This window comes from Rhopalosiphum maidis, chromosome 1 (assembly GCF_003676215.2).
Source record: "Rhopalosiphum maidis isolate BTI-1 chromosome 1, ASM367621v3, whole genome shotgun sequence".
Classification (NCBI taxonomy): Eukaryota; Metazoa; Arthropoda; class Insecta; order Hemiptera; family Aphididae; genus Rhopalosiphum; species Rhopalosiphum maidis.
The window spans coordinates 7,346,470-7,363,999 of record NC_040877.1 but is presented as its reverse complement, the minus strand read 5'-3'; the positions used below and the strand labels follow the sequence as shown (position 1 = coordinate 7,363,999).

At 26.4% G+C, this 17,530-nt stretch overlaps 2 protein-coding genes across 3 annotated transcripts; both read right to left on the bottom strand.

Moving 5' to 3' along the window:
- Positions 1-5,732: 5,732 nt before the first annotated feature.
- LOC113549900 (phosphorylase b kinase gamma catalytic chain, skeletal muscle/heart isoform) lies at positions 5,733-10,854 on the bottom strand. The gene is made up of 9 exons (XM_026951414.1): positions 10,580-10,854; positions 10,351-10,505; positions 9,996-10,280; positions 9,164-9,254; positions 7,323-7,352; positions 7,131-7,237; positions 6,940-7,037; positions 6,018-6,263; positions 5,733-5,956 (listed from the first exon to the last, which is right to left on the bottom strand). The coding sequence occupies exons 1-9, from the start codon at positions 10,663-10,665 to the stop codon at positions 5,816-5,818; spliced, it is 1,239 nt and encodes a 412-aa protein (XP_026807215.1). The 5' UTR covers positions 10,666-10,854; the 3' UTR covers positions 5,733-5,815.
- Positions 10,855-12,324: 1,470 nt separating this feature from the next.
- LOC113558712 (terminal uridylyltransferase Tailor-like) lies at positions 12,325-17,530 on the bottom strand. Of its 2 annotated transcripts, none has more exons than XM_026964559.1 (5): positions 17,087-17,530; positions 15,687-15,905; positions 14,742-14,955; positions 13,644-13,849; positions 12,325-12,837 (listed from the first exon to the last, which is right to left on the bottom strand). In XM_026964559.1, exons 1-5 carry the CDS (start codon positions 17,124-17,126, stop codon positions 12,437-12,439), a joined length of 1,080 nt encoding a protein of 359 aa, XP_026820360.1. In that variant the 5' UTR covers positions 17,127-17,530; the 3' UTR covers positions 12,325-12,436. The 2 variants fall into 2 exon arrangements, with proteins under 2 accessions (XP_026820360.1, XP_026821039.1); XM_026965238.1 differs by having other exon boundaries at positions 12,437-12,837; positions 17,111-17,529.

Sequence of the window (17,530 nt, the reverse complement as noted above, 5' to 3'; positions counted from 1 at the left end):
GCCGCCGTCCAATCCGGCGCGTACAAGTCCACCGGGTGGGCGTGGCGTCCGGCGACGGCCGTATCGAGTCGTGTGCGTACGTTTATTACGACGACGATCGCGACGGTGACGGCACGGCGTGGCGACGACGACGACGAGACGCGCACACCCGGACGGGCCGGACGGGGGAGAGGCGAGCGCGCGGCAAAACTCGGCGCGGACAACACTCGTTTCACTTTTGTGTGTAATTTGCCGCGCGCGCGCGTGTGCGCGTCGCGTCGTTGATTTTTTTTTTTACGCGCGCGCACGTTGTCCATCTCGGCCTTTTGTAAATAACAATAATATTGTACATTATATAAAAATATAAAACATTATGTTTATGTACACGTATTATACACTAATGTCAATCATAATAATAACGTCATACGGGTTGGTCGTCCGTGTGTAGCGCGGTGTAAACGTCGCCCACGCGAGCCACACGAGTACGACAAGACGACGACGACAACAATATTATGGTATACATAAATGTGTACGCTACTATTACGGTTTTACGTGTTTACTATGGTCGTTATAATACACACGAGTCAAAATCGAAATATCGTCTCGCGCTATTGTTTTTCCCTCTCTGCCGTACCCGACGAGACTATGTTTTTGTAGGTAGTACTCGTAATAGGTGTAACTATAAAATATAATATTATAATATACCGTCGGACGACGACGGATCGTGTCGTACACGCACCGCCGCACGTAGATCGGAAATAAAATGGCGATCTCCCTACGACGTTATTATAATACCCGCCACTGTAATAATAATGATAATAATTCAACTATTATAGTAATGTTATTATGTATACGCGGCGGCCGTCGCGTTATACGACCGTCGCTATACCGGCTCGGTACGAGTCTGCTCAGTCGCTCAGCGTAAGTGTGCTCGCCGCCGAGTCGTACCTACCATTTCTTATTTTTATTTTTATTTTTTTTTCATTTCATTCCGCCGAAACGAACGCGGTCATAGTCGTTGAACTGGCAACGTTTCGATTTTACAATACCGACTACGGCCGATAGCGCAATTGTATATTGTACGGGTACAATATATTATGGGAAATAATAATACGTGCGCGCGCCGCGCAATAATAATAATATTATTGCGCGTACGTATACGGTTTAATAGTAAATAGTAGTACGTGTGTATATATATATATATATGTATATAGTAGATTAGTAGTGGCACTGCAGTAGTGCAGTGTTGTCGTACGCTGTAACTGCTAACTATATAATAATAATAATAATAATAATAACACCAGTATGGGGGCAATACCTATATAGATGGTATATAGTACTATATAGTGTAAATTACGGTCGACGGAGGGGTAGAATGTTACGCGAGTCGTCCCCTGTGTGCGTGCATGTGAGCGCGAGACTCGAATTTCAGGGGGTTGGAGGGGAGTAAGTATGCAAAAATAAAAAAAATAAATAAAATATCAAATTGTACGTCGTCGACCGGCAATTGGGTCAAGGGAACGCAGCGATACGACGAGTGGTGGCGTATGTGTGTGTGTTTGTGTGTGTGTGGGGGAGGGGGATTTTCGATTATCTATATTTAGATGATGTTTAAATGTAATACACACGTATTTTATATTATTCCTACCTGTTGTTAGAAATAAAATTTGTCACGTGGCGGCCAAAATTTTGGAAATTGCTTCAGAGGTCATCGCGTCAACATAATTATTATTATAGGTAGATTATTCAATTATTAGTATCGCCACTCTGGTGTCGGTGTGCACTGTAATGAAAAGAAATATATAAAATCATTGGGTCGTGCACTGAGCAGTTAGCTACTGAAATGTCAACCTCTTAAATGTTCACAGTTCACACAATACATTGGTACGTACCTAGTACCTACTCGTTGACTGGTTGAAATTTTCTTCTCGGCAAACAACAAAAACTCTTCTCACTTCTCAGTTTCAATCACTATTATAGTCTCTCACATTGAGTGACTTTGAGGACGTTCGTAGTTCATTGTATTTAAAACATTTCAAGTCAACAGCCAGGGTCTGTAAAAGTTGGTTATTATTCTGAATATAATATAGGTACATATATACATATATAATAGTGCCTTTAATACCTATATAATGCCTAAATAGGTACAAATGGTGCAATATACAAATGTACAATAGTAATAATTAATAACTACTGAGGCAATTTTCAAGGAACTATAAGAAAAAAATGCGGATAATAATAAATGTATGAATATTACTTAATTTGTTTCCATGTGTTTAATATCATTTGAAAAGTAAAATTATTTGGGACTATGAGTTATACCTATAACAAATTGTTCTAAATATTAAGTAGTGATTAACATAAACAACCATTTCTAATCTACAATTAACATTTTTCTGAAAACCATTTATTATTTTACGTCATTAACACAATCAAAAAACACGTCTTGATATGATACTATAATGCGACTTGAATATTTTTGATTTATTTTGTATACAAGTAGGTATTGAAATTATTATCAATCAATTATCATAATAATAAAATACAGACAATACTTCAATTTAAAATAAATTGGTACTTTGTTATTTTTCAATTTTGTAAATTTACATAACAACATGTGACATACTCATTTACATAATAAATTCATAACAATATTATAACTAAATGCCATCATATAATAACAATTAGCTAATGGGATTGAATAAATGAATTGCTATTGTTATATATTATAATGTCTAACTCGTCTAAGCAGCTATTGATTGTTTTTTATAATATTATAAATACCTAAAAATTGGTTTTAATTATATTTCAAATATAGATATTATAGACCATATTAAATATAGTTATTTATTTATCATGAAAAATTAAGAACCTTCTTAAACGTTTATTTCATATATATTAAGTAGATACAACAATTTTTTCTGCACATAAATCATTATACTTGTATATAGTTGTAGAAGACTAAACCAAGTAGGACACTAGGTATTTCATATTCTTATGTTTTGTTTACTTTCATTAAAAACTTTAAAAAGTTATTTTTGTGTCAAATTTAAGTCAAATAAGTTTAGATAAAGGGACAGTGGACAGATTAGGTTTAATAAGTAGGTATAAATATTAAATACTAAAAAAATTTAATTAACCAATCACCAACAGGTAAAGATTTCAGAACTATGTTTGTTATACAATCAACAAAATACAGAATCTTTAGTAAAATATACTGTGCTTCGTATTTTTTAATTTGTAAAGAAACTTTTCAAATTATACATAATGACAATTTATTACAAAGATTCTTAAATAATAATAGTATATCTACTGCCTGTGTTGATATTTTCAATTACCTAACTAATTGTAATAAAAGGAATAAAGTTAAATAAATTACCTAGTACTGTTGACTATTATGCAGGCCACAGGGGCATTATTGAAGGGGGGAGAGGAGTATGCATGTGCATAACCCTAGATTTTAAAGTAGTTTTGGGCCAACTACCGGGTCCACATTGTGAGCTATGATCAATGATATTAGTGGTAGGAGGTTGCAAGGTGGGTTTTTTTCAAGTTTCCTACTTTAACCGATCAAAACATATGTAAATCATATTGTAAACTGAAATTACGCCACTGCTACCCTGTAAATCATTAATTATTTTATAGTAAGTTTACAGTAAAATAAAGTATTATGCATGGACACATAATTACAATTTTTCATTATGATACTACGGCTGACGGCTGTCATACCAGGTATACATATACATATTTTATTTTTCATTATTTATTAACGTATTAGCTTTCTAATATAAGCTGTTCTACTTTAGTAACTTAAATATTGAAAACATTTACTAAGGACATTGAATTAACACATTTTTAATAGTTTAAGAAATATTATGTACACCTAATTTTAAATGAAACGACAAATACAAATTTGTTTTTTTATGATAGATAAAGAAAAAAAAGTATATGCTAACATCCTCTAAAATTAGTTAAAACATATTTAGAAATTTATTGTTGTAGCTGTATTTGTATACAGTTATAGTATATTAAAATATTTGTTTTTTCTTAATAGTTGTTTAATTATATTATATGATTAATTATACCTAAATATATCTAGTAAAAGTTTAAATGTATAAAAAAAAAACTATTTATTTCCTATAAAATTACTAAATAATAGATTGAAATTAATAAAATTTATTTATTTTCTAATATTCTAATACTATTAAAATTGTTTTACAATATTTATTACTTACAAATCAAAATTTAATTGTATTTCTGTTTTAATCTAATGATAATAAAGCCTTAAAAAAATGTATTACTAAATAAAATAAGTATTTTAAAATTAAAATAATACAATTTTATACAACAATTTTCTTCATTATGGAAGTCTACAAAATCTTATATTACCATTTTAAAACATTTCAAAATTGTGAAAATTTAAGTGGAACTACCTTTCTTTTTTTTCTCATTTTAGGAGTGGAAAGATGATAACATTTACTGAAAATTAGTATCTCTTAATTCAGAAACATAATTAACATAAGTCAAAAAACACTTAAAATATGTAATACAAATATATAGTGTACTATGATGGTATTTGGGAAATCAACGTAGTGAATTTAAAAATTTGTACTCTTCAAATAATTTTAGCTCTCTTAATTTCTATGGTGAATAATTAACATTAATAATAATGGATAATAATTGATGATGGTTGAAATGTCAATAACCATTTAACAGCATATAGTCATGCAATGAACTGAATGTTGGAGAACATAATGCATAAATTTATAAACTAATAATGAGTATTATTATCTGTGTAATCAAAGTATTAAACTTTAACCGATATAAATTGTTCAAAATAATATACAGTAATTTACATGTGAAACATATTCATTTATTATTCTTCCAATGCTTATTTTGACATACTCATCTTTGATTTATATTAATTATTTAACAGCGTTATAATAAAATTGAATTATTATTTAAGAAAAGTATGGTTAAAAAAAGCCAATACCTAACTAATAATAATTTCAAATGTTATTCGGTTAAAAAATCAGATAAAATTACAAATATTTACTTATTGTACATTTATATAAGTATTAACTAGTATTTATGAAGCCTCACAATGAACTATGTTAACCTAGCATCCTTGCCGTGAGAAATTTTATGTTTACTTTAAGAGGACGTCTCATTTGCATGTATTATCTCCGTCTTACACACGTACGACATAGTAAATTTTCATTTAGCAGTTTCAATAATGTGCTTTTAGTTTTAATATTAGAGTGACTTGACCTATTATCAAATTTTTAGGTGAGTTATGAGTATGAAATTATTAAATATTTGAAAATGCTCATAATTTACTTAAAAATTAAAATATCATAAAAACCAACGAGATAGTGTTTATACCTAAAAGTTTGATAATAGGTCAATTCATTATAATATTAAAACTAAAAGCACACTATTGAAGCTGGTGAACAAAAATTTTGTATGTCATACGTGTGTAAGACAGAGACAACACATGCAGGAGACGTCCTCTTAAAAATTAAAATAAAAGTATTTGATCGCTTTTTTAAATATATTAATGCTAATTCTTATAAAAAAACCTTAGGTTTAAAATAATTCAAATTAAATTTTATTATTATTCAACCAATTTATAACAATTATACTAAAATTAATCACAAGTACTTAATTATAAATTTATAATGTTTAACATCAATAATACAACAAAACTAATAAAAAGTTCACAATGGAAGACATTCATTTAAATAAAACTTAATTGATTATTTTTATAATATAATTTAACAACACAGTCTCTAAATTAACTATCATAAATATAACAATTACATTACTAAAATATCTATAACGATGGTGATAAATTACTCATGTAAATTACTTTTAACTCAGTCTTATGTATATTTTCAAAAAGAGCAGCTCTATTTTGCCCTTCTCCTTTTTTAATCCAGTGTCCATAGACTCTAAATGCCATTGCATCAGTAAGCTATAAAATTTTTAAATTATTAATATAATTTTTAAACAACTTACAACCAGCTTTCACTTACTTTTCTCAAAATTTTATGCCTGTATGGATCTTGTTTAACCAATTGTATAGAAATCTTACCAGTTGAACATGGTAATAGTTGTAATAATCTTATCACCACACGCACTACTAAGATAGCATATAAAAATTTCTTACGAGCATTAAATGGCCTCACTTTAATTTGTTTAGCCAGTTTTGAAATTTGATTGAATTTTGATGAACACATGCTTAGTGTTCTCTTCAGTGGAGCAATATCTTGATCAAACATCTAAAATAAAAGTTAACATAATTTTTAATGAAAATTAGGCACACATATGAGATGCTATCTACTATCTAATGTTGTACTCTATCATATTCCTAGATAATGATAATCTTTTAAAAAAAAGCTTAGGTTTAAAATAATTCAAATCAAATTTTATTAATATTTACTACTTTTTTTCTCATAACATACTAATTATATACCTATATTACAAAATATGACTGTCTGTACTTTTAATTCTTATGGTCGTTAATGTGTATTTGGTACTAATTAAACATTTTTTTGCGTTTTATTCATAAGAATGAATTTACCGGATAATTTTAAACAAGATTAATTATAGCAAGTACTACATAGACCCATCAATAAATGCTCAAACTAGTCAAACTCAAATAGTTAAACGTTTATTGAAACACATTAATGTATGGACTTATTCGAAAGACGATTATAAGAATAATAGTGGTAATCAGTTAATCTGACGAGTATATTCAAATTTTTTTATAAGACAATTGTTTACTGTTTAGTCACATACCTCAATGTAATTATGAAATATTAAAAAATAGATTTCAATTAAATAAAGGTAAGAATATCAAGACATGTATACATTTTTATAGATAACATATTAATATGATATGTGTGCTAAAAATTATTTCTATTTCAAATTGAAACAGACTAAAAATTAACTTACTTTAATATTAAAAAATGGATGTTCCAGGGCTTCATCTACTGTCAACCTTTCATTTGGATTCAAAACTAAAAGTTTTCTAATTAAATCTTTTGGTGCCTCTAAAAATATTTACATAGAAAAATACTAATATTACTATTTATTTATTTCATTAAATAGTTTATTTTAAATTTAAACTAACTATTTTTGTTTACCAGAAATATCTTGCCATTCTGGAGAATTAAAAGTGTATTTTCCTTCCATTATATTTCTTAACATAATCATCTGTTTACGGTGCCAAAATGGAGGACAACCAATTAATCTAAAATTAAGTCATACCATTAATAATTTTATTTAAAATGATAAATATTATTTTTTTAGATAACGTAACTAATAAAATTACTTACAATGTATACATAACTACACCGCATGCCCACCTAAAAATAAAAATAGTTATGACAATTAAAATCATTTATTACAATAATATTTATGTACTTTGCATATTATACACTGTAATGTTAACATAATTTTAATAATAAACTTTAACAATTTACAAGAATCACATAATATTAAAAATACAATATTAATACTTAATATGTATTTGATATACACTTAATATATTTAATATTATTGAATAATATTAAAATTTTATAAAATTGTTAAACCTAACCATGTAAATGTAATGTCAACATTAACTGGTTAATATTGTATTATCCAAAATGTTGGTTTATGTTAATGGTTAATATTCCTAAGATTATATAAAAAAAAACACCCATAATTTCATGTTTATATGTACCCATTAATTCAAAGTTTTAGTAAAGATGACTAAAAAATATAAGTGCAATACGCTTTCATTAAAACAGTTTACATAATACATTGTATATCTCTACCTTAAGTAAAGCTTTGGTTAAAATGAGGACTATTTAAACCCACATTATATAAGATTAAACAGTTTTTTTATAATATAATATAAATAAATGGTTTTTAAACATTACTTATTAAAAAGTGTATTAAATTGTGTACAAATACGTATCATCCATATTCATAAATTATGTTTATTTAAATTATTTTAAAATTGGCTATTCATTTCTTCTAATTTGATATTTATTTAATTGAATATTAAGCATATACTTAGCTCATAGTCATATTGACAATATAATACATAAACATTTTGAATATTGTCTATTATGTTTAATATAACATTGAATTATAAATATATTAACGAATAATTTGAATTAGGAATTAGACTTGGAAATTTTAAATTTTAAACTGATTAAATATACATATGTAAATATATGGATGTGTAAAACTAAACACAATTTAAACCAGATCTTTTTTAACAATATAAGAAAATGAAAAAAAAGAAAATAACATTTATATCATAGCCAGATACAGTAGTGGCAATTTAACAATATACTTTTTGTTAAAATGTTTTCTGCAATTGTAGTTCAAACTCTTTCTTCCTATACTCTATTCAGGATAAGAATGAAACTATAATAGTTGTATTAGTGAATCTATACTCTATTCAGAAAAAGAGTAAACTCTAGTAGACACTAGTTTAAATATGATGTAATATTTTGAATAGAATATAGATTCATTGAACTTAAGTACATGCACACATAGGAGAGTGGCAATGGACATATGCATTGTATAAAGATTAACAGCTAATGCTATATGTCAAATTCCTTAGCTGTAAATTTGGATATAAACCTAGTTTAGAGGCTTAGTTAGCAAGTTCAAGAGAGATTCAATATTATCCTGAATAAAATATCTTTATCTTTGTGGCTAACACAAATGTGAAACGAAAATTAAGAAATAATAATTTTATACCATAAAAATATTATTTAACATTTGAAATAACTATAAAAAATAACAATTCCTTTATATGAAGTAATTAAAAGGAGTTATATAATAATATATAAATAGTTCTATAAATTATTGCATTAAAAAAAGATTCTGAGCATAGCTTTACTTATTGAAGGTAAGGTTAATTGCAAGTTTAAGAAGATTACAAAATTATATAATAGCCAATTTCACTAGGGAAAAATAAACAACTTGTTTTTTCATAAAATTAACTCAAATATTCCATAAAAAAAAAAAATGGAGACAGTGAACTCCAGAAATAAAAATATTATGGTTACAGCTTTAAATATGTTATATAGTTACATTAGTAAGAATTTTATTATAAAACTGGTTATAAAATAATTTTAAAATTAAATTAGTTTATAGTTTTTAATTTTATAATTACAGATCACATGAGAATCCATATCCATCAGCATCATCAAACATATTTACTTTTAATACTTCAGGAGCTAAATAATTTGGTGTACCACATAAATCTAAAAAAAAAAGGGTGATAAATGACAATAAAACAAAAAATTACAGATAAAAAAATCGGTAATAAATTATTGATAAGGGAATATTCTATTTCTGCAGAGATGTAAGTTTAGAAATTAATCATATAACATTAAAATAACAATTCTGAACATACTTATTGATATTTAATCAAAGTTGCTTTGAAGGTTGTCGCCATTGTTATTGTTTCATAACAAATTAAGAGAAACTACAGAAAAAAAAAATAAAAAATTGACTTCATTAAACTCAAATTATTAAATTGGATCAATTTTCAAGAATATGGGTAACAGAAAAGGCAAATGGACATTTATAGAATACTCCTATTTTAACCATTAAGAATAACTTAAAAATTAACAATAAAACAAATACACCCATTGCCCTACTCAGAGTCTAAACATATTATTCCTAACATTACTTAAATATCAACAGTTAGAACGCAATTAAACAAATAACAAATGTATAGAATTTTAATAGTAAACATATAAACAAAAGTCTTAAAAATATTTGGTAAATGGTAGGAACTTTTAAAAATTATAAAAATAAAGAACCTAAAATAATTATACACAAATTTATATATTATTAAAAAGATTTTTTTTAACAGTAATTTCAAATATTAAACATTTATATTTTATAGTTAAGTTAGAATTTTAATCCTAATATGGCAATGAAAAAGTTTAACTACTCATGTATGACATATTAAACAGTAATAAATTATTTGAACTCACCTCTGAGTGATTGATTAGGTTTTAAAACACTTGCAAATCCAAAATCAGTGAGCTTTATATCCAGTGAATCATCAAGCAAAATATTTTCAGGTTTAATATCTCTATGTACAACACCTTGTCTATGAACATGTTGCAAAGCTTCAAATAATTGTCTCATTATGTATCTAGTTTTTTTTTCAGACAATGTCACAACATTGGTTAAATAATCAAACAACTCGCCATTTCTGCAAAGTTCAAATACCAAAAATATGAATGTCTCCGACTCGAATACATCATGCAAATGTACTGAAATCAATTTTTAAAACATCATTAAATATTTAGTAATTTATATTAACATAAATAATATAACACTTACTAATATATTGGTGTCCAATAACCATTCTTAGTATATTGATTTCTTCTAAAGTAGCTCCTCTATTTTCGGGATCATTACTGAGATCTATAATTTTAGCTGCAAATTCCATGCCAGTCTCTTTTTCTACACATCGTCGTACAGTTGAACTAACACCTCTACAGTATAAAATTATAAAACCAATATATTTGTTGAACAGTTGATTGTATTAATACAATGAATAACAACATACCTGCCCAATATTTCTTTGGGTTCATATCTGGCATAAAATTCTTTGGCTGCGTCTTTGTCAGGTAATTCATCATCTTTGTTGTCCATAATTGTCAAGTAATTTGTTGATCTACACTGTATCGAGTTACTATACCAAACTAGAGAATAATATTAATTTGGTGTATTCGACGACCTCGTTATTACAACTATTGAACGATCTGGTGGGAGTTCAAAGGTGTTTAGAAATATATAAAAATACACCACAAGTTGGTGAAATATGCAATCATAAAAAGAAAGAGATAAAAATATTAAATTATCATATTAAATAGATAAGAAAAATTGATATTGATAACCTGACATCGGGTGTATTGAATCTTATTTTTTTATAGTATAAATAAATTCTAATAAGATATTAAGATGTATATTATAAATAGTAATTACACTATATGTACCTATATACTGATATACCTCATACAATACACCTAATATAATAATATTAATAATATATTACATTTGTAATTCATAAATCGTAATTAAGTACTAAAGTTTTATGATAACATCATAAAAAATATACCTAATCGATGAATACTATTATGATACCTACCTAGGATAAAAAAATATGTTTAAATTAAAAACTAAATTGAAATAACTTGGTACCATATCAAAAATGATCTATCCAAATCCGATGTTGAAAGTGCGTATTACAATTTACTATTTAGTATTTACAAAATTTAATGTATCATTAATATTATTATACTAGGTGTATTGAGGTACATCAGTATAATATACGTAGGCATTCCTTTTTATACATATTTTTATGTTTATTTAAATATGTATTATTAAAATATTAGAATTATTATAACATTAAAACATTAAATAATAATATAATTTAATTTAGCCGAGCGCATATTTTTCCTTTTATGCATTTACCCTTTATAAATTTTAAAAATGTACCCTCTTTGAATAGTGGACAAAATTTTGGTGACCTAAATTGTCTGCTATTTAAACGTTTCACTGAACCTAATAGATTAAATTACAATAACAAGTTGGATAAGGTATAGGAAAAATTGAATGGAAATTTGGAAAATCATTGTAAAATATAAAATTTTAGTTAGGTACTTATTAAAATTGAAATTATATAACTCTTTGTAATTCAGTAAATTTTGGTTTTAAAATCATCATATTACGTTTGAAACCCTTAAAACATCAAAATGTCAAAATGTCTTAATGAAAATGGGAAATCCAAATCTAGTGTTAAAAATGCGTGTTATAACTATATATCATGTGAGTACCTATACCATATTAAAAGCTCATAATGAGTGTTAAAAATGTAAAAGTCATTAAAAATGTGTATTTCAATTTCAGTATTTCTCTATGGCTTCTCCTGATAACCTCATTTCAATCTGAGGTTACTGGACAAAAATATTTCGTGTTATGTAGGTACCATATTCTCCATATTATACAGTTGTATTTTGTACGGTTAATTTATCCTGTCAAATATGACGGTTAGATTAGTTAAAAATATAATAATATAAATAATCACTATCAGTTAAGACTATTAAGTAAATAAGGAAGGTAGTATACAAATAAATTATGTAGGCTATAAATTGGTATACTTATACTAAAAATAATCTTATGTTTTTTACTAGATTACCTACTAATTGCCAAATATTATATTAATATTACTATATATAGAATTAAAATAGTTTATATGCATGTATTAATGTATTATGTATATAAAGTATAATAATTTTGTTGGATTCAAGTAATTATATTTATTATTATAGAAATATAAAATATAGATAGGTAGGTATCTACTTATGAACTTTGACTTAATGTCTTAATACAATACTATGAGATTAAACAAATTATTAGTGTTTCACATTGAGTTGCCAGAATTCGTACACAAATCTATAAATAAATTCATATTTTTATCACTGAGCCAAGGAATAACATTGTTACATAATTTCAATGGGTTCTGTAGTTCGATTCTGTTGAAACTGCCAAAATTAGTGTTTATCAAAGTTTCACTTTTTACAAACTTCTCAATTTGACATTGATAATTGCCCATGGTATTAACTTTAGTTATAAATGTTGAATAAAATGTTTTTTTTGAAAGTAATTCACCAAATACAGTACACAGCACATAATTTTGTAATTTGATCGAGTCTGAGTAAAATTTAAAAAAATTACGAAGTAATTTCCATTCTGAAAGATTTGATTTGGAAAACATTTTTGATTTTAATTGATCATTATTAAAACAAATACGTGTATCCCAACCTAATAAAAAAAAAAAAATAAATATATATATACACCAATAATTAATTATCATTATTTATCAATAACTATTGTTAGTCACAACTCATAATAATATATATAATAAAATAATTACATTATAATAATTTTACAAACTATATTATGCAATTGTATGAAACACTATTGTATTATACATTAAACAAAATAATATAAGTATACACATACTTTATATATATACATATATATCATTACATATTTGTTTTACATAATTCAGTTAATAACTAAATGCATTACACACAATTGCATAATATAGTATAAAATAAGTTTAATATAGCTATAAGCTATACAGTATTAGCATTATACATAAAGTATGAAAATGATAAACTAATAAATATCTACGATTTATCGTATTTTAAAGGCAATAAAAAAAATGTCTATAAAATATAGATATACTAATTAATAATATACTTACAGATTAAATAACTTAATTATATTTCACAAAGTCACGGATTCACATAAATATAAATTGACGTTATAAATATTACAACCAATAATATAGGTTACCTATAATTCAGCCTTTCCCAAAATGTGTTTCGCGGGACAATCTCAATTAAATTATGATATTTATTATTTTACATTTATAATTTTCATAATATTTAATTATTTATACGAATTAGGAAGATGCCTATCTATATAATATAAAACACAGATAAACCTTTTAAAATATAATTCTTATAAACATTATAAACGAAATTGCTGAACAATATCAACAATTTATTTACCCTATATTTTTGTAGTTTCGTAAATTTCTACTGAAAAAAATCTTTTACCTTCGATATAATTTGGTACATGTTTTTGATGCATTCTCCATAAATCTATAATGGGTGGAACAATTTTGTATTGCATCATGACAAATAACACAAGCCAAATTAGGGAATAGGTTGAAAAATCATCTGATAAGAGTTTATAAGAAACAGCCCAATGTTTTACTGCGATGACTACCCAACGTACTCTTTCATCCATGGTTAAATACAATCTAGTAAAATTAATATATAATATTATATTATTTCATAAAATTTAATTAGAAATTTTAAATACTAAGGCGAAATTCAAAGTTTTTATATACTAAGTGGAGTAATGAATATTTATCGATTGTGCATATGGTGTATTGATGTTGATTTATACATCCACCAAATATTTTAGTTTTTTGAGCTAGGTGCTAATTATTGGCATTTGAAATTGTTGAATGCATAATAAGACCAGTTACGAAAAGCTACGAGCGACGAGCCCAAGAACAAAGAACTATTGTATAATTTATATCTTATTGGAACTTCAATGTCTTCGAGTTTAAGTATTGGACTCAAACAATTATGATTGGGGCTGTGCATTTAATGCACTAAAAAACCTTAAAAATGTATTTAAAATGACGAAAATTATGGTATAAAATGAACTTAAAATGGTTTTTAATTTAACATTTATATTGATATTAGTATATTATATGCATTAAATTGTATGTATTTAATAAAAAAAAAAAATTATAAAAAAGTTGATTTTATTTGAATTTCGATTTTGAAGTTGATTGATTCTTAAATAATGCCATTCGCCTGAAACGGCTGAAACATTTTTTTAAATGTTTTTAAAGATGTAAATTAACGAATTTTTTTTAAAAATACTGGAAAATGAACTTAAAAAGGAAAATATGACCTAAAAAATTAAAAACGTCGAAAAATGCAAATTAAAAGTTTCATAAATGGATTTGTTATTATATAATTCAAATTATATGTATACTAACAAAGCTACGTTTCATAATTACCAAAAAGAAATGCACTTTCCTAGTTTCCTACAAATTCACAGCCGTAATAATTATGATAATAGGTAGTATATAAATGTATTTTATTACTCGAAATTTGTTTACATAATTATCATACTTGATAAGTTCCGAGTTATGCACAGAAAGACCACTTCGAAAATGCAAATCACAATCAAAATTTGTAGGATCGTGTTTAAAGCGTACAATTGGTATTCGAGTTTCTGTAATAATTTTCACTCCAATAAATTCTTTATTCGTGGCTTTAGCAAATAAATCTATAAGTTGTAGTTGTCGCGTGTAATCGTCTGCAATTTTTCCTGAAAAACAATCACCTAAGAGACCAAAATAAATAGTTAAGACTTTAAGAGGTACTTTAATTATTACATATTATTTCATAGAACTATAGAACTAATAGTAGGTATACTACGTATAGCCATATAGGTATATCATAATTAAACATAATTCATAAACACTTATTATACATTATGTTAATACATAATACTACAAAAGTACTAATATATTATATATATATACATAAGTTGTCTTTAGATCATTATTTTATTACTATTATTGATATTAATTAATTAATTAATTAGGTAGAAAAAACAACTGTTTGTGGATACACTTCTAAAAATTTGAAAAGTCTTAGGATGTCGTTGTAACATACTAACATCATTGAGGTTCGGGATTCCACAAAATTTTATAATTTTCTTGGATTGTAAACGACGACGCCGAGATTAATGGTCTTGAGCACGTTTGCCGGAAGCATCAAGTATTAATGCCAATAAGTAAATGATAAGAAGTTCTAATTTTTTTCGCCCTTTCCGGAAAATCAAACCAAGAAAAAACGTTTTCCATTTTCATCTAATACCGACTAGGCGAATTTTTTCTATTTTTACCCCTTTATTTGAATTTGAAAAAAATCTTATTCAATAGTTATTCCGATTAAGCGACGATGAATCAGTAAATAATAAGGATACCTATATGTTATTATATATGGTATATATATATATATGTATAGATTAATATGCTCGATATTAAATATATACAATTATCAGCTTACCAGTATCGAAATACAAATCTACATCACTACCGGCATTCGCAATGCCATACAAACGAGAACCAAAAATATAAACTCGTCCAGAAATTTCCACACAGTTTTCAATAGAGTTCTTAAGTTTATCGAGGCGTTCTTTGACCACTGGATCGTTGTTTATTTGATCGATTGATGATATTAAACATTCAATTTGATGACAAAATTTACTCTTCTCGCAAAGTAACTCTATATGTATAAAAATGACAAGACATTTATTTCATAAACTATTAAAATTTACCTAAATGGCTAAATTTATATTATTCATTAATCATAATAATTAATAAAATACTCGCAAATGTCTAATGAAATAAATAATATCTAACGTCGTTCTGGTCGAGCCTGGAAGAATTAGTGCCCCAATCAAGGCCGTATCCAGAAAAATATTTAGGGGGTGGGGTTTGAGTATAAATATTTTATATTATGTAATAAAATAATTTAAACAATTTCGGGGGGAGGGGGGTCTAAACTTAAACTATTTTCAACTTTGTTAATTAAAAATTTACCTAAACAATATTTTTAATCTTTGAAAATGGCTTTCTAACAAATTATCAACACACTTCAATACTATTAAAATGCTTGGCTAAATTAAACTATAGCAATAGTCAAAATATAAATGTGGTAAAACCGTATGGTATATAACTATACGATTTTGCCCTTTGATCATATACAATGGATAGAGGATAGAGCCATGAATCGGGAATCTGCAGCTCTTTAACATGCAATTTGCGGCTCTTTGGAAAATTCATCAATATATCGAGACCCGTAAAATATAAATTATATTATACCTGCGTTTTTATAGTAAGTTATAATATTTTTGATTTAAATAATATTATATTTGTGTAAACAATAATAATAATAATGAATTAATGAAATAAGGTTATATATTAGGTTATTAGGTATATATTCTCCAAATTTAAGACGTACCTATTATGTTTTTAATGCCTACCAATTTCTCAATGAAATAATAATACTATCTTTATTCTAATACTCTATAGGTACTTACAAAGTTACAACTACAACTAAAAAAAAAAAAGGTTGTTCAAACCTTGTGCGGCTCTTTGGACATCAAGGTCTTGTAATTTTTTGAAAAAATGGCTCTTTCCTACGAAAAGGTTCCTAACCCCTGGCCTATAGATTACACATAATGTCGACGATGTATATGTTAGCGACGAGTAGCCAATTATATGGCCTCTACCGCGCATGCGTTAGCAATTAATCGCATATTTATCTCAACCATACTACTTATACATTATAATTTATAGTATTAGGTCTATGTGATATCGCCCCACTAACGGTATTACCCCAATTTCCCCTATTTGTATATTTTTGAAGTTACAAATAAAATTACATATTATATTAATACATACTTAAATTTTCAGTGTTATCCTTACCGTGGGCATGATCCATTTTAAATAATTTCTTCGTGACTTATAGTATTAACTAATATGATGATTCAATTCAGAAAAAAAACAAAACCAATGAAGTAATACTTAAAAAAATAAATAAATTATTATGATATCCAGCGCCACAGTCGTGGCGCGAGCTAATAAGTAAACAAAATATAGCGGCGGCACGACAGTGTTTATCTCGAAGCAGGAACGGCCCATTTAAACAGTGTACATTTTGATGTTTTTTTTAACCGGACCTAACTAATTATCTACTGAATCAATCAATACCTAATAAATTGTAAAAAATCAGAAAAATTGTATAGACGATCCCTTTGCAAAAACCATCGAAATTATACAGTAGGAAATTAAGTTATTAAATGAAACGTGCAAACTTTTTAATGGGAAATTATTATGAAAACTAGA

Bases quoted from the DNA above. Each gene is read 5' to 3' on its own strand.
- LOC113549900 (XM_026951414.1), bottom strand. From the start codon at position 10,665: ATGGACAACAAAGATGATGAATTACCTGACAAAGACGCAGCCAAAGAA. The intron at 9,255-9,995 runs GTGAGTTCAAAT...TTTTTTTTTTAG, and splicing joins ACCTAATCAATCACTCAGAG to ATTTATGTGGTACACCAAAT. The intron at 6,264-6,939 runs GTAAGTTAATTT...CTTTTATTTTAG, and splicing joins ATCCATTTTTTAATATTAAA to ATGTTTGATCAAGATATTGC.
- LOC113558712 (XM_026964559.1), bottom strand. From the start codon at position 17,126: ATGGATCATGCCCACGGTAAGGATAACACTGAAAATTTAA. The intron at 13,850-14,741 runs GTATGATAATTA...TAATTTTACTAG, and splicing joins CATAACTCGGAACTTATCAA to ATTGTATTTAACCATGGATG. The intron at 12,838-13,643 runs GTAAAAGATTTT...TTTTTTTATTAG, and splicing joins TGTACCAAATTATATCGAAG to GTTGGGATACACGTATTTGT.